At 33.9% G+C, this 18,430-nt stretch overlaps 3 protein-coding genes across 3 annotated transcripts; 1 reads left to right on the top strand and 2 right to left on the bottom strand.

Moving 5' to 3' along the window:
- Positions 1-160: 160 nt before the first annotated feature.
- On the top strand, positions 161-628 carry LOC102666624 (zinc finger A20 and AN1 domain-containing stress-associated protein 3). The gene has a single exon (XM_026123776.2). The coding sequence runs from the start codon at positions 161-163 to the stop codon at positions 626-628; it is 468 nt and encodes a 155-aa protein (XP_025979561.1).
- Positions 629-1,857: 1,229 nt separating this feature from the next.
- On the bottom strand, positions 1,858-6,582 carry LOC100818857 (putative pentatricopeptide repeat-containing protein At1g12700, mitochondrial). The gene is made up of 2 exons (XM_003533214.5): positions 4,279-6,582; positions 1,858-2,390 (listed from the first exon to the last, which is right to left on the bottom strand). The coding sequence occupies exon 1, from the start codon at positions 6,449-6,451 to the stop codon at positions 4,667-4,669; it is 1,785 nt and encodes a 594-aa protein (XP_003533262.1). The 5' UTR covers positions 6,452-6,582; the 3' UTR covers positions 1,858-2,390; positions 4,279-4,666.
- Positions 6,583-10,795: 4,213 nt separating this feature from the next.
- LOC100527286 (60S ribosomal protein L2-like) lies at positions 10,796-14,813 on the bottom strand. Its single transcript, NM_001250640.2, has 4 exons — positions 14,664-14,813; positions 12,818-12,878; positions 12,124-12,212; positions 10,796-11,568 (listed from the first exon to the last, which is right to left on the bottom strand). The coding sequence occupies exons 3-4, from the start codon at positions 12,203-12,205 to the stop codon at positions 11,063-11,065; spliced, it is 588 nt and encodes a 195-aa protein (NP_001237569.2). The 5' UTR covers positions 12,206-12,212; positions 12,818-12,878; positions 14,664-14,813; the 3' UTR covers positions 10,796-11,062.
- Between the last annotated feature and the right edge of the window lie 3,617 nt (positions 14,814-18,430).

Below are 18,430 nucleotides of genomic sequence, written 5' to 3'. Positions count from 1 at the left end.
TTTTATGCTTAATTAAGATAAGATTTGTCTAGAATTTTGCTACCGTTGGGTATAAATATACCCTTCAAGTATCTCATGTATTGCACATTCTCTCTTGCTCCAAATTTGCGAGGCGATACCAAAAGATCTTTTCTTCGTTTTTTCCTCAACCCAAAACAACATGGTTCCATCACTTTGTGCTAATGGTTGTGGCTTCTATGGTTCTTCTGCCACCAAGAACCTTTGTTCAAAGTGTTACATAGATTATCTCAAAGAAAACGTCACGAAATCAAAAGAGTGTGAAACCAAGAACTTGAGCGACCAAGTTTTTGTTCTTGATCAGTCATCTGCTACTTCTTGCAAACCATGTGCTTCTGAAGTTTCTAACACTGATGATGCTACTATGGTTGATGTTTCTCTTACCGACCCTGAGGGAATAATAAACAACAAGAGAAAAAAGAGGTGCAAGTGCTGCAACAAAAAGGTTGGGCTATTAGGGTTCGAGTGTCGTTGTGGGGATGTGTTTTGTGGAACACATAGATACCCGGAGAAGCATGCATGCCACGTTGATTTGAAGGAAATTGGTCGTCAAGGTTTGGTTAAACAAAATCCTGTATGTATCGGTGATAAGTTAAAACATAGGATTTAAGGATTGGGTTCGGATTCATCGTCCGGCTTTGTCTATTTGTATAGGATTTCTTTCGTTTTATTTTTCTCCCAATATTTTCTGTATGATGATAGGAGTAGATCGATAGGTATTAGGTATTATCAACGTTCCAACTTGAATTGTAAATGTTGCTATATTGGTTATGAATTTCTTGCTCATTTTTTGTCATTTAACATGTTGCTTCCTTTCTGTTAATTTGTGTATAATTTATAATTTTTTTTTTAAAAAAAATATGTTCCTCTTTTGATGATAGGACATCTCAATTCATTAGGGTTATATGGATTCACAATCAAACCCGCTAACCTATATTCAACCTAATCTAATTAAATAATATTTCAACGAGTCGATTTGATTTTATTTCATTGTGAGTGACCTAATTATAATTAGATTGAGTAGAATTCCAAATCCTCAATCCTATATATTTTTTATCATTATGTTATATAAAGAAAGAATAAAGGCAAAACAAAATTGTCACCATATCTTTAGCTAGTTCTTGGATGCCTGCAACTAAGAAGAAACATGTACAAGGCCATAACGTTGTTTTGCTTGTTTATGTGGTGTCAAATGAATATAAATAAAAAAATTGACATTAAATTGATGACAATTGTTACTAGAGATGAATGTTACCGTTGTACTCAATATTTTGTCGATACTAGGTTGTGTTACTTGCATGGTAATTATCATCTAATTTTGCATGAAACATTAACAAGTCCCTAACAAAAAAAAAAATAGATGACACAGAATCAAGAAATTGTTTTATCCCTCTTAAAAAAAGAAGTCAATTAATATTCAATTAATGAAGCCTCAATCCTAACTCTTACTACAGGATTTCAAAATCCTATAGATATAAAATATATAAACTAGTATTTTAAGCTCTTTAAGGTATAAATATTTTTTATAATTAAAATTTATAACAAATAAGAGTCATTTTTTCAGATTGTGTATTTTAATTTATAATTTAAAAATATATAGATCTCATAAAATAGTAAACAAATGACATTTATGGTTATTGCCTGATGTTGTCGTCAATCTCTCATTAGAATTCTCTTGATAACCCTCTGTGTGTATGGCATACTGAATTACCATATCACATTGACACATTCTACATAATGGTAATAATAATATAAAAAAATGATGAACCTTGTACAAGTGCTCACTCATATCAAGTACCAGGTAACTATGATGACGCCACAAATAATCACATCCACAAGTTTTTATGAGAAATATTTTTGTAAGCCAATTAAACTGTTTGAACTCTGTTGTTCAGTGTGAATAAGTTATACAAACAAGATGTGGGCGATTACACTTCATTGGGTTCCTTCAAATTCTGGCCAGAATTTTCCAGTCGACAGGCAAGATGTGGACATTGTTCTTGGCTCTGCTCTTACAGGTCCCCCCAGGAAGCATAACAAGCAACCAAGGATGAATGATCTCATGCTGTGGAAATCCACCCAGAATCATGTCTGGTTGCAACTTATTGAAGGAAAAATCAGATAGAAACAGTTCAAATTGAGCATGCCTGGCTCCCCGTATGCCTGCAGACCAATTGTCTCCAATGTTACATTGGCGATTGGAATGATTGAGATTTGAGAGGATTGCTGGAAAATGTAGGTTCTGTAGAAACCGTGGTTTCTTTCTTGGGGTGGAGAATGGAGGGAGAAGGAAGGCATGTTTGAAACGAGTTTAAGCAACCAGAAGTTTACACACTTGACGTTCTAGTGCAAATCTGGTTCATCAGCACCTCCTGAAACATGAAATGAAGAAATTTAGAGCTATGTAGATGATTTTTTAAGAAAGCTCAAGTTAAATAGTACCAACAAAAAATTTTCAGAAGAAAAAGAAGAACTGTGGCTGAAATATGCAAATATATTCCATATAGTTCAATCAAGAGTGGCACTCAATAAATTTGTCATATCCAGTTGACCCATTCAAGCAACTTTGGTACTAGGCGGGGAGATTTATAAACAAACACTTGAAGTAATTTTCTAATTATGTCGCCAGCATTGAGTCATTGACATTTAATCAAAGTATTTGAATGTAGTTTTTTGGTTGATTCACCTCATTTGGGCTTGAGCCAAGTAGAGGTGGTTAAGTTTTTACCAAGGTTTCATGCAACCGCATTCTCAAAACTCAAACTTATATATTGATTAAACTTGAGTTCAAGTCCTGGGATATTATTAACCAGTATTTGACTATAATTTAACAGAGATCTTATTAACTAGTAGTTGTATTTTTCTTTGCTCGGTGTAAAGAATAATTTAAATCCTATTTATTGTAACAAATATCATGCAAATTAAAGTGATTTTTTTTGTGTTGCAAAATCGAAGTGTTTCTTATCAGTTGATACAGTCACCACAAGAAATTAGTATCATCCAGTTAATAGCAAATAGAAAAGGCAATAAAAATAAGATGAACAAATACTTGCATCAGAAAATTCATACCAAACTGACAAACTCTAAACTTGGTTCAGTCTTTTCGCAGATCCGAACAGTATAAAATAAGCTATTAACTTTTTTAAAAGTCTATAATAGAAGAAATCTGAGACATAGATACAGGTTTACCATAATTAACAATGTAATTTTACCATTAAACATAATCAGGAAATATAACCTCTAAGAAAATAGTTGAGGAATGGAATCTGAATATTTATTAATATAATATTAAAAGGAGACCAATCGATGACAAGGACTCACTAGTCCTAAGGGCAACAAATATGAAAACCTATATGGTCATATGGTGTACCTGTAGAAGACACCGTGGATCAGTCATCAGGCTAACTAAGAAACCGTAAAGTATAATACCAAAAAAACAAAAGAAGAAGAAAAAAAAAAGAAACCGTAAAGTCATCAGATAACTCAATAGATTTGACTGCTACTCTTCCTATCAACTCCTCACCACCTTTGTACTAACCAACTTGTTTCCATTCTCAGATAAGAAACCAGAATGCCCACCTTCAAATGTTGATGTAAACTTCAAGCAGATACACGAGGAAATCAACAAGGGAACTCAGTAAAGATTTGAATTTCAAAGCAAACAAGGTATCTTCCTTGTGTGTTGATTGATAACAAGCTAAAAAGGAAAAAAAATGGAACTTTTCATGTTCATACACTTTCAAGCCAAATAGAATCAACCGGAAAGACACCACAACAAATAGTGAAATGTTTTCACCACTTGTGGAATTAATATATGAAAAACGGTCAAAAAGAAAATCACAATCAGAATCTGATGCCAGCAGATCAGAAGGAAGAAGGGTATGATTGTGATGAGGAAAATTGAATGCGTTGATGGGTAAAAAAAAAGGGGAGAAAGAGTTTAAATGATGTAGCTTAGGACACTGTTAATAATGGTATATAATTCATGCACATGGTTTTGCGCTAAATGCCTCTGAAGTCACCTCTTTTTCATGTACCGTTCTGATTAGAGGGAAATCTTGAAATAGAAATTACATAGATAAATTTATACCTTCTAGATTAACAGCATGATGAACATTTTAAACATATCTTTTGATGTTGCAGGTGTAAACTATGGAAGTGCAGAGGAGACTGGAGAGTTCAACAGATAAAATTAAATTTTTGAATATAATTGTTTGGGAAAAGTGCAAACTGAGAACTCTTAAGTTCTTTGAAGTATACCTTCATGTGTGAGGATACAAAACATAATTGTTGGTACCAGAATATTGGGACTGAAAGCTAGAAGAACAAGGCCTTCAGTTTGTTGGCATGGAGTTGGGTTAATGTCTTGGCAAGAACATGGAGGCTTCTCTGAACTCTTGGATGATATACCTTCAGAGTTCCATAATTGTCATAATCCTGGTTTGAATTTCATAGAAGATCGTCATTTCATGGTCTTCCCTGTACTTTCTACCCTATGGTTATGAAAGATTTTGGGGAAGTTGAACCAACAATTGTCTAAAGGATGGAACCCACCATTAATGGGCTTGGTTGACAGTCTAACATTATGATTAGACTGGTTTCCAAAATTGATATGAATCCTCATATAGAAACTAAATTCAAGCAAACTTCAAATCTGCGGGAACTCTTTAAATGATTTATCTTCTTCATTAGCAGATAAGAAACGTATAAGCAACTCGGCTGTGGTAGCATCTACTGGAAAGCCTTTGTCTTTCATTATTTGAAGATATTTTCTGGACCTTGCAATATCATATTTTCGCAACAGTCCCTGGACAAAGACATTATAAGAGCATTTATTAGGCGGGCACCCATTCTCTTTCATTTTCCTAAGCAACTCTTCAGCATCATCCAGCAGTCCTTCTCTACACAGACCTTTAATCATTATATTATAAGTATATGAATCAATTTTCAACCCTTTAACCAGAACACAAGAAAGAAGTTTCCTTGCATCATTCAGTTTTCCCATCTTGCACATTCCATCAAGCATAATATTGTAAATCACAATATCAAGATCTAGACCACTCTTCATCATCGCCCTAAACAATGTCACCGCCTCAGAATCAAGCCAGCACTTGAGCAACCCATCCAACACAACAGCACAGGTCTGGAGATTGGGAACCTGGCCGTGCTCTTTCATCGTAAAAAACAACTCCCTTGCAGCCAGTGGCTTTTTCACTTCACAAAACCCACCTATAAGACTGGTCCAAGTGAACACATCAGGATCCAACCCTTTCCCAACCATTTCACTCAACAGACTCATAGCCTTATCCACCTCCTTAACCTTACACCACCCATGAATCAGCGAATTATGCGTCACAACGCTTGGCAAACACCCCTCCCCCTCACGAACCATCAAACCAAACACCCTCATCGCCTCCTCCATCTGACTCCTCAAACAATACCCGGCAATCAACGAGTTATACGTCACAACATTCGGCTCCACCCCAATCCTAACCATAAAACCCACCACACTCTCCGCCCGCAGAAGCAACCCTTCTTTGCAAAAACCATCCACCAAAATCGAAAACGTTTGCACATCCGGCACAATCCCCTTCTCAGCCACCATCTCATTGAACAAACCCACCCCTTCCCTCCACCCACCAAACTCACCACACAAACCCTGAATCAAGCAATTGTAAGTCACAACATTAGGCTCAACATTAACAACACCCATCTCATGGAGCAACCCCAAAGCCTCACCCACCAACCCTCTCTTACAAAGCCCATCCAAAATCGCATTATAAACCACAACATTTGGCCCCAAATTTCTCTTCACCATCTTCTTCAAACACTCCAAAGCACCAGAAGTATCCCCAATTTTACACAAACCATTAACCAACGCCCCATACGTTCGAGCATTGCAGTGATACCCCAAATTTTCCATTTTTTCCACCAACCAAAGTGCATGATTCACGTCCCCTTCAATGCAAAGACCATTAACAATGGTGTTAAGTGTCACCAGCGTGGGTTCCAAGCCGATTTTGGTCATGAGGCCCAAAACGGCGAACCCTAACGTCGTTTTGCGCATGTGGCAGAGACAATTGATGGCAATGTTGAGGGTGCACACGTCAGCACTTCCATCGCCGAGCGAGTGAAGGATTTTGATTAGGGAAATGGCGGTGGCGTAGTGCTGGGATTTAGCAACGAGGCCGAAAAGGAGGTTGAAGTCTTGGATGCAGGGGAAGGGAGTTAGGGTTAGCATTCGGTGGAAGAAGTCGACGGCGACGACGGCGTCGGCGGTTTCGAGGGTGCGGATGGAGTTCAAGAGGAGGGTTCGGTGTGCGGCGTCGGAAATGGGTGGTGGAGAGGTGGAAAAGGGGTGAGAATAGAAAAGTGATGTGATCAAGGGGTGTAAACGAGAGGTGGAGGCTGTTCTATGGAAGCGAAGTAGCATTGTGGTTTCAGGTTTGGTCGCATAGAGGAAAGTAGTAGTAGCAGCACTGTGTGACAGAGCGAGAGGGTAATGTTTTGATTCTTTTCAAGTTTGGGAAAGACGAGCTCTTAGTCTGTTCAAAAAGAAAACTCTGAATCGGAAACCGAATCTCTCAGGTTTCAACAATACTTTATATTATTAATTGAGTTTTTAGTCATTAAATTATCAAGTTTTGAATTTTTAGTTTCTAAATTATTATTTATTTTACAAATTTAGTCTCCAAAAAATTTATATAGTTATTAAGAATAATAATAATCGTGGTGATGAAGTGTTATAAAATAAGATTTATATAGTTATTAAGTATATGTCACATAAATTTTATTATATTTAGATAAATAATTATAATATTATGTTATTAAAAGGAGAAAAATAAAAGATAATAATCATTATTGAACCTTAGCCTATCCATACACGTACAACAATCAATCATTCATGAAGATATTTACTCAATAACTTATCCTCCTCATCTATAATTTATAGTGATCAGACAGTTCAATACTAGTACTATATCCTTAACATTAAGGATTATTTATAATAATAAAAAATTATTTAAGGATTAAATATTTTTAAAAAATAATTTAGGAATAAAAAATTTAAAACGTTCGTGTGAGAACTAAAAACTTAATTAACCCTTTATATTAATAGCTATAATATTACTTTAGTATTATATGTTTTAAGTATTTTATGCATATCTCACTTGAATTTTATAGTATTTTATAGTGTTATATATAGAAATAATAAATTTATATAATATATAATATTTTTTTTCAAATGAATTTTTTAAAATATGTTTAATTTAAAAATATGAAAATTTGAAAAAATTTTATTTTAAAAATTTTAACATATTAATAAGTTTAATAGATTGTTATTAATTTTTTAATTTAATTTAAAAGTTAAAAGAAAATATAAATTTTAAAAAAAAATATTTTAATATAAATCAAACCAAACAAAATCACTTAATTTGATTTGGTTCTAATTTTATTTTAAATGAAAAATAAATCATATATATTTTTTTAAGTTTGATTTAGATAACTTTTTTGATGAAAAACAAACAAAATCATGAACATCTCTAACATTATAATTTATTTTCATTATTAACATTATCATATAATATAAAATTATAACTTATTAAATATTTAATGATTTAATTAATTATTTTAATCATAATATATACTTATTATAAATATTTAAATTTTATGAATTCAAATATTACTATAAATATATTTCATGATTATAATTCATGAATTAAAATAGTTATTCACTTTTAAATATTACGTATTATATTTAACTACTATAGTTAAATATACTAATATATTCTTCATAATAAAACATAATAATATTTTTTATGAATTAAAAAAGAAAATTTGAAAAAAATTAGACAAGAAAAAAAAATATGATAATGATATGTGTCATTTGACTACGTAGTCATTTTTAATTATAGATCCATTAATGTTTAATTATTTTTTTAACAAAAAGATTTAATTGGTTATGACAATAATTTATATAATCAATTCATTAATAATTGATGATAATCAATTTTGATGATGACATATCAATTATAAAAATAAATATGTGTAATGTGTAATTAATATAAGAGCAAATTGCAACAACATTTCTTGCATGTATTATTTATACATGTATTAACTTTTGCATATCATTACACTTGCTCCTCTTCCATTGTTAACTATATTAATTCTATTTATTTTTTAGATTATGACACATGATTTTTTTATTAAAATTTTAATCCTAAAATTATCTTTATCTCTTTCGTTCGTTAAAAATTTCAATCTTTGACACATTATTATTGAATCTTTATGAGTCATTACTATTGTTGAGTGTGGTGAAACTGGTGCTAATTTGTTTTCGTGGGTTAATATTTATGGTATTAATTTTCTTTTTTCGTTTTTGATAATGTTCAAGTGTTCTGTCGATTTTTTTTTTACATTCCAACAAGTGAGAGGAAAGAGGAGTATTAGATGTAATTTTTGTAAAATAAAAGAGAAATACATGTATTATTTATAGAAGATAGGGGTATATGTGTTACATTTTTAAAATCTTAGTGGATACATATATATTAAGTTTAAAAGCACGACGAATGGGAACATGCCTAGCACCACCACGAAGGTGAACAAGAGGGAGGCAGAGGAGAGAGAAACGTGTGGCGAACGAGAACTGCCTAACACCACCGTAGAGGTGAAGTGGAACGTAGAAAAGAACCCATCAACGTAGATGCAAACAAGAAGATAAGGCTACAACGGTGAACAAGGAACGTGCGACTCGAGGCCTGGTTGCACCAATAATACCACCTAGCACAAGACAAAGATTTTCTCTATTATGATCACTTAAAAATTAGGGACAATTTTAGATTTTTTTAATTAAAATTTAATGTATATATCATTTAATTTTCAAATGAAAGCTTAACATAGAAAGAGTGTTAATGTAATGATTTTAAAAGAAGAAGAGAAATATGTAAATAAACGTCTCTATTTTACTGCTGATGACAATGGTTGCGTTGAGCCCTTTTCAAACTGTCACGTGCTAAGTACTTTGTTCATTGGCCACCGTTATTTCTGCAGTGAGCATGTCCTCTGCATATCTAATCTCACCCTGTCCAGATTGACAATACAACAAGAAGGTCTTGAAGCGGAAAAAAATTATCAGATTGTGCTTTCTACTCCAAATCTTAGCTCTTGTAACATCAATGGTTTATATGGTCTCAAACTCTCCTCCACTTGCAATCTTTCTTTTATTGGAGAAGTAAATATTGACATGCGGGGAGCGTCAAGTTCAATGATTATGAGTTGCATGCAAGTCTATTGACACTAACTTCACGTACCCTTCACAGAATACTATATGTAAGTTACTTTAACTTTAGTATTTTCTTTTCCTCTATTTTTTCTTCTTCTTAAGTATTAATTTGGTTTCCAAATTATTTAAATGATTTAATTTAGTTATTATATTTCTAAAAAATTGAAGCTTAAATTGTATAATTTTAAAATAATTTGGGAATCAAATTGATAATTAAGTCTTCTATTTCAAAATGATTCATTTTTTATTTCATGTTTTAAAATTTGGGCGTATACCCAATCTTGCATTTCAAAATATTCATTTAAATGTCTCTTATTATTCACTCTAATTGTGTAGGAATATCTCTTAAGTCCATTTAGACCGGCTCAACCACCTTAATCTCCGTGCTTTGTTAGATTGGAGTCATTCAAAGTGAAAAATGAAAAGATAATAATAGTGACGAGGGAGTAGTCAAAGCAGTGACATACTTGCTTCAAAACTCTCTTATGGCCAGATCGACTAGATATACAGCAACTAGAAGACCACGATAATTTTTACTTCTTTAGCTAGGGATTTTCACATAGTATCTAATTTTTGTTTAGTTAATGTTTCCCTTTCATTCTCCCTTTCCTAGATGCTCTCCCTATATTTTTCACCTAAATCATAGGTTGATGTATATTGTAAGTGCTTTGTTCAAGTTATAATTAATTATCATAAAAATATGAAAAAAATATTATATTACGTAATTAAAGTAAATAAATATCTATTTGGTTTTAGTTAAAGTTTCAGCCTTTATTTGTATTTGTTAGAGGGAGAGAGAGGTCTTTTAATTTTTTTAACTATTATAATTAATGATTAAAAATTGTCGCTATATTGTAAAAATATTTTTTTGACACTTTTTAACTGTTAATATGTTTAAATTATTAATTGTGTTAATTTTAAATCTACTGAAGGATCACTTTGACTCAAAACACAACCAACTAAATTGAATTTTTTAAAAGGTAAGAAATCAAATCAAATTTAACCGAAAACATATAAAATGAAAGTGTATTTTAACCTATAAACAATGTTGTGAATCAAAATATTGGCCAACTCATCCAAACTATATTTATGTCATTGGCTAGTCGGTTTAGAGCAGACCTGTTTGGAAAAAGTCCTGTTTGGAAAAACAACTTAGTTAAGTACTAACTTAATAAGTTTTTATTACGAAAGTTTATGTCAGAAATTTTGTTGTGATTGGTAAATTTTATTGGAATATGATAAATTAAAAAAAAACATAAGAATTATAAACTGTTTTATAAATTTAAATAAAATTTGTAATAAGTCAGGTAGATCCATTAAAAAAAAGGTTAAATTTTCCATTCGCTTTAATTTATGACTTTATCAAAGTAAGAACAACTATATATTTCTTCTCATCAATAACCAAACAAAAGGATAAAAGAAACAAAATGCGCTCTCTCATTTAAGCAAGTCAACGAAATTAATCCAAACCAATTCATAAACGCATAATAGCCAGTCTAGCAAACTTCATCTAGTGTGAAGTGTGAACAATGGAGGTGTATAATAAGCTGAATGCAAGTCCAGTTCAGAGGAAAATGTGATCATTTCAAAAACATTTTACTTTAACAACAATAAAATTTGAACCCATAAAATCCACAAATTGGCTGTGAACCTAATCAGTTCAATGAATTTCCTAAATAGGAATGACAGTTTCCACAATTATTACAACTTACAAGCATCTCATAAGGAAACATCAGAAACAGCTATAATGAATATGGTATCCTACTACCTTTTGCGCTTCAGGGGTCCAGTCTTGTAGCCACTCTTAGTTGGCTTGCCCCAAGGAGTGAGAGATCCTCGCCCAAATCGTCCACCACTCTTGCTCTTACCCTCTCCTCCACCATGAGGATGATCTACTGGATTCATTGCCACTCCTCGGACAACTGGTCTTCGACCAAGCCATCGGCTGTGTCCGGCCTTCCTAAGTTTGCGATCCCCATGGCTAGGATTAGATACAACACCAACAGTGGCCCTACATCGAGAATCAATCAACTTTTTAACACCCGAGGGCAGTTGGATTAAACAGTATGCCGATGTGGGCTCTTTCAAGATCTTTGCACTAGTTCCAGCAGCTCGGACGAGCTTGCCACCTTGCCCTGGGTTCAACTCAATGTTGTGAATGATTGTTCCAATGCGCATTGCAGACAGTGGCATGCAACTCCCAATTCGTGAGTTTATGTCAGAATACATCATACTCTCTCGTGTACTATGAGGACTGGAGTTTGTTGCCTCTGTGAAAAGGCAGAACAAATGACATGTGACCAAACAATACAGGAAGAGTTGCATAGAAGCCATAATTTCCCTTTTAGATCTAGCAGGCCTAAGATAGCTTTAAGCCCATAGACAATAAAACGTAGCAATTTCTCACCCAATGTTTTGTATTGTTTTATTTTAAAACACGACCCATATATTTTGTTAGGTTCCTCTTCTAAGAAATGTACCTAACGAAGCAACATAGTTTGGGATCCTTCAGAGCATTAACAAGGCTATTACTCCAACTTGTGACTGTTTGTATAAAATAAATGGTTTTGTAAGCCACCATTAAACAGTATTGAAAAGAATATGACTTCATTAGTACAAGACTAGGATATAAATCAATCGAATAATCTGAGTGAAGCTGTGAAATTAAACTTAAGAACTGTTTGCTGTTGAGAACGAATAGGAACCCCAAAGCAACTGAGACTATTTCCAATATTTTTACCATCTTTCTCTATCGGCTACAAAAATACTATGAAACTCAATTTAAATGTTCTAATTGCTGAGAATGAGAGGAGACATGAATGTACCGGAAGAGAAACAGCGAAGAGTATTGTTGAACAAGTTCAGTGCTGATGAAGCAGTGCGACTTCTCCACAGTGACACAGCCATTTCAAACCTGTAATGCATAGGGATTCAATGCCCATTTGCTTAAGTTTATAAAAAGTGATTGTAAAATTATGTAAAACAAAGTGATTCTTCTAGAGATTTATGTAAAGCAGAAGTTTACATTTGGTTATAATTATAAAATTTATACTTTACCTTGAAAAGTCATTTAAGGTTGTTTGGATATAATAGCATAGAATTACAATAAATGACATTAAAAATTATTTCTCAAGAAACATGTTTGGATAGGTTAAAAATTTAAAAATATGTTTCACAACTATATTCATAATTATTTATTGAAAATTCAAAATAGTGCAATCAAATAATTTTTTGTAATAAAAAGAAGAAGCGAAAGTAGCAAGAACAACTTGCAAATGAGACTGCATGAAGATAAAAAATCACAGCACACATTACAATTGCAGAAAACAGAATATAAATATTGGAAAGAAAACACCAACTCACAACTAGAAAAAAGCAGTTAGTCAATGTCAATTATAATAACGATCCACAGGCATTTCATTTTGTAAAGAAAAACCATTCAGATGTAACACAGGTGGTGGAATGAAATAAAAAAATCTCAACCATAAGATAATAGTTTTCAATATTTCAGAATCATACCTCTGTTTTCTAGCTTGTATCAGGTGGTGGAATCTTTAGTCTTGCCTTCCAATCTTGTGAACTAACAAAGGAAATCAATTTAACATATTGATTTGTTTGACCCTTTCACAAAGTGGACTTGCACACATAAAGCAATTAACAATATATATTATAGATTAGATATTAAGATGCTCATTTTTATTTGCAGAAAGCAGAAGAAGGATAATTAAAATTTAAAACCCAACAACATATAGATTAGTGGATATCCTGATAAGATAGTTAAGCAAGTGACCTTGAAAGAGAGCAAGTGCTTTCTGGGCACAAAAGCAAGAGTAGCAGGTGTAACCACAGATGAACAATAGGTGAGAAGAGAGAATAATCTCTTAGAACTGTTACTGTTAGCGGAGGATGCTGATGGGAAAGTTATGAAGAAAGAGGAAAAGGGGAATCGAAGGGGCTGTTTACTGATTATTGATGGCTAAACTTTGTAAAAAATTGTGTACTCAAGCAATCATAAGCTTATTTACAGAAAAGTAGATCTATGTAAACGGTTATAAATATGACAGACATGTCATGAAAGTAGGACACTAAAGCTAATGATCACTGTATTCGTTTTAATGCATGCTAGCAGGAACAGGTCAGAATCTTTGCCAAGTTCTTACAAAGAAAAATAAGAGTATTGTTACTCTCAAGGGAATGATAAATGTTGTTTGCATACACATGGTTGCAAATTTTGAAGAGACTGGTGGCAAAAGGAAGGAGCAATTCTGAGTTGTAGTTGTGGTTTGATGTTGGTACGTAGGCTACAACTCTATGCCAGGAGAAATATGGTGATTTTGAGGGTGGGTGGCTTGTAGTTTTGGGTATTGTTGAAGTGTTAAGGAAAATCTCATTGTATGCATAAATATGTCCATTAGAAGTGAGATATACTGTCCTGATCCACTTCTTTTCGAGTTCTACTGATATCAATCAAGGAGTATGTGGTTTAGTCTCAATATTTCAAACTAATGCAGCAAGATTAGAAAGGCTGACTTGGTTCTACAAGGCTTACTTGGGATGTCAGTTTATTTAGTCAAGAGGTCTTGTTTTGGTCTTGACTAAGTGTCATGAACAACTTAGTGACAACTTCTGCTATTGCTTTAGTTCGAAGGGATCAGTGCAGATCCATAGTAAAAATTTAGTTTGCTGTTAGAAGATGGTTTAGTAATTATAATTTCAGTTTTTTAGGATTGCTATGAGATGCAAAAAGGTGGTCTGCATTTTTTTTATTGGCAAATGTTAGCACTGCATGTTCTGCTTGTAAAAAAGGCCAGAAAATTGGCATGGCTGAAGGCAGATGTCGCAGAAGGGATGGATAAGCACAGCTGAAAGCTGGTTAGCTAGAAGGAAAAAAGGAAAGCAGAGCTGGGTTGTAACCGACTCTTATACCAACTTGAAAATAACAGAGAAGCTATTTACAGCTTAATTTTATGAGTGGCCATTCTAAGAAGATATATATTTACATACATGAACAAATGCGATCATATCCCTGGATTACAATAGTGACGATAAGTTGATAATCTACATGCTATTATTCTCAACACAAGCCAAAACTAATGTGTCAGTCTTAACATACAGAAAGTAAAAAAAAAAAAAAAAAAAGCTTGACATACCGAATTGCAATACAAGCAAATTAGGGATACAAAGGAAAAACTGACTCTGCTGAGACGAACGACGAAGAAATAGAGCATTCACTTTCAATTGGTCCTATTCATATTCTACTTAATTCTCTACTACGAAATTGAATTGGGTCCAGAACGGATCCATATGGGAAGATTCAAATCAAATGAGAAGCACGAAACGGTTATTGAAAGATGTTGGAGCTTACCGTCAGAATGTGCCTTCGTCTGCGAAAAGGAGCGGAGGAATTGGCACGGATTTGGGGTTCCAAGTGCTAGAATAGAGGCATCTCGTGGTTACGTTACGTTACGGTACTGTGCTCATGGAGAGAGAGAGAGAGAGAAGGATTATTAGGGTTTAGCAATTTGCATTAGTGAAAGGGATTTTGAGTAAATTATTGAATATTTTCTTTTACTTAGAGTAAATGTAAATTTTATTTTACATAATGGTTTTTTAAAACCAAGTAAATTTTATTTTGAGTAAAGGTGTTTTCTATTGGAGAAGTGTGTTAAGTGGTTCATGGGTGGAGAAGTATGAAAAAAAGTTTTTTTTGACAAAGATGTATAAAAAATTATTACTAACAAATGATGTTGCATTGTTGTTGATGTTGGGTTTGCAGTGGGGACATGGTTATTGTCGGTAGTGTTCGCGGAAGATGACGATGCTGTGTCGAAACTCCACAATTGGCAACGATGAGGAAGGGAGCAACGCAGGGGTTAGTTTTACCAACTAATTCCCCATCGGGGTCTCTTTTAAAACAATTTATGGAGGAGATCTATTTCTTATGTATGCATACATGTATATCGCCATACATGTTGGTTGACGATATATGTTTGGGTATGACACGTGGTGGGTTCCACCAAAGCAGCGGGCGAAATAGCTGTCATTGGGGCTTCGCTCCTTTGACTGACAACACAGCAGCAAGTACCAGCAGGCAGGTGCAAGTCCGCGCAAGCTAGTAGGCATAGGGTGCAGACATGTTGTTAGGATGCTTAGCGAAATAGACCCATGCAAGATTCGCCAAAAGCACTAGCGAAAAAGCTACAGTGCTCTCCCCTATATAAACAGTCTTCTTTGTTTCGTTTGTGCGAAGTTGAATTGCCTCTTCCTTGTGAACATTTTTTAGTTTTTACATTTCATTAAATGAAAGCCAATCCAACAAACCATAACCACAAGAATAAAAAAAATAAAATCTGGCCATAAAAAAAGAATCAACAAAATCAATCAACATTAGATTGCCGTTAATCATGCATAAATTCAGATTCAACTAACTGAATTTTCCATGGTTTAAGGCACAGATCATGATCTGAACGAAGATAAATTTAATGAATGGATGAAGCTAGAGGATTAGATGAATATTGAATAATAATTCAGAAAAACTTTTAAATGATGCTGACAGTTTCAGAAACTAATTATAAAAAAAATAATAATTACTTCAGATAAATTATAAAAAATACTTCAGATAAAAACTTCATTCTAAAAAATAATAAAAAATAATACTTCAGATAAAAACTAATTATAAAAAATAATGAGTGAATAGGAAATTTGGTCCTTGAGATTGTAACCAGTTTGCATATTAGTCCCTGACTTAAATTTTAATTCAAAATAGTCCCTAACTTTACATAATTTTTGCAAAATAGTCCTTGTCGTTAAATTCCCAGGTGACGCCGTTAGTGAGGTGCATAGGTGGCAATTCAGTGCCACGTAGACTGTCCAACGTGGCACTGAGGTCTGCATCTATAAATCCTCTCTCATGCAAGGCTGCTTCTTTTTCTTCCCCAAATAAATTAGGGTTTACGAAGCTGCTAGTTTCTCACGCTAAGTCGCTTCTTCTTCTTCTCCTCTGACACTCAGTCGCTGCTGCTTGTTCACTTGATTTCTCCATGTCTCTGCAAGTGGCAGTTGTTGTGCATTTTCTCGTAGTTTCATTCGGCAATGCCACCATGGAAGACGTGCAGCTATTCAAACTGCAAGAACAAGGAGGAACCCAGGAAGGTTATTCTATACTTGTGCATTGCCCCAAACAGACCTAGATAACTGTCAATTTTTTCAATGGGTTAAAGAAGAAAACCAACTTTCTAATTCGTCTTTTGTCTCAAGAGAAGCAATGGTAGTGACTGATTTGAGGCTACAAATTGAAGCTTTGCAGAAGAAAATGAAAAATTTAACAAACATTGTGTTGTTAGGTTTTTCATTTTTAATTGTAATGTTAGTTTTAGGGGGAATGTATTTTAGGTAAAATGTGTAATAGCATCTTTTGATATTGTAATTGTTGTTTTGCTGAAGAATTTGTAGTAGGAAGTAATTTGTTGCTACTGTCAATTACCCATTTCAATTAAATATAATTTGTTGGTGAAATTTTTTGCTGAAATTTGCAGTTTATTAAATATAATTTGTTGTCGTACAACTTTTTGAAGTTATTGAAGTAGCACTAAACTAGGTGGTCCTACTCCAACTCCAAATCCAACACAGTGTATAATTTATAAAGGAAAGAGAAGAAACATGACATTAAATCAATTTCACATAATGTTTGACATCCCAAAGCATGGTAGTTAGAAGCAATTGTTCAGCAGGCCATAATGTTTACATCATTTCACATGCCAGTGATGCTTTCAAAATATACAACTACACATCCTAATATCAAAATGCAACAAAAAATGGGTCTTAAGTTTTCTTTATACTGCATCATCTTTATCAGCAACCTTCCTTTGTTTGGCTCTTGTTATGGTTAGCTTATTCCTTGCTATTGGTGGAACAATAATTGCAGGGACCTATATGCAAATGCCAAACATGAATAATTGTAATATATAAAAATGGAGTGCTGCAACAAATTAGGTTGAGATAAAAATACTTTGTTGTGACAAATATTTACCATCAACTCCATTTCACTATCTTGTGACAAATGAGGCTGAGATAAATTAATCTCCACCGGATCTTGTTGAACATGAGCAGCAGCTTCTTCAACCTCATTCAAAGCTTGTTCATCTTGAGATAGTTGGTGGTGCAACATATTTCTTTGGCCTAATAGGAACTCCAATATTTTTACAACTTCTAATGTTATGATTGGTTTGGCCACACCTTCCACATGTAAAGTCAGCCAATTCCCTCTTTAACCTATGTCCTGTGACATTGTCCTCATCTACAGATCTCCTTCTATTTTTCTTAGGCCTTCCTCTTTGGACCCTTTTATGTGGTGGAACAGGGTGTGTATACTGTGTCTGGGTCCAATATTGTGGTCCTTGGACTGGTTCAATAAAATGTTGGTATGTCTTATTATAAGCCTCTATTGACAGCCACTCATGACACATGTCCTCAGGCTTCCCTCCTTTGTGAGTTATTGTTGCAATGGCATGTCGGCATAGCATCCCTACATCAAAGTTGTAAAATCAGCACACATGTAGGTTAGGAATGAAAAAAAAAACTGTAAAGAACACAACCTGTTAGTTGCCATACTCTACAAGTGCATGTCCATTCAGCTAAATTGACCTCAACCTTATTCCCCCACATGTGGACCTCATATCTCAGGCCCATGTTATCACCACACCAAATGGGAGTCCATTGATTAGCAAAATGAATTTCTTTTTCTAGTCTTTTATATTGCACTGGACATAATGGTCCAGGCTTTCCAGAAAGTTTAACCTTGCGGGCAGCCATGGTTCTCATGATATAACTTCTAATTTCTTCAAGCATGGTGATAATAGGCTTGCATCTATACTGCAGAATCCTGGAATTGAATACCTCACATGTGTTGTTGCATATGTTGTCCACTTTGGGCATTGTACTGAAGTGGGCTTTTGTCCATGCTTGCTTGGGCCATTTATTCAAGTACTCCCAAGCCTGACAGTTGATTGTCTTCAAATGGGCCATATGGTCTTCAAACTCAGCAACAGTAGTGGATTTTGCACATTGCCAGACAATTCCTTTAAGTTTCTTGCTTTTCCATTGCTTTGTAAAATTTTTCCAAAGATGCAAGAT

The sequence above is a fragment of the Glycine max genome, chromosome 9 (genome assembly GCF_000004515.6).
Source record: "Glycine max cultivar Williams 82 chromosome 9, Glycine_max_v4.0, whole genome shotgun sequence".
NCBI lineage: Eukaryota > Viridiplantae > Streptophyta > Magnoliopsida > Fabales > Fabaceae > Glycine > Glycine max.
Note: the sequence above shows the minus strand (reverse complement) of the source record. Positions and strands in the feature narration are given on the sequence as shown.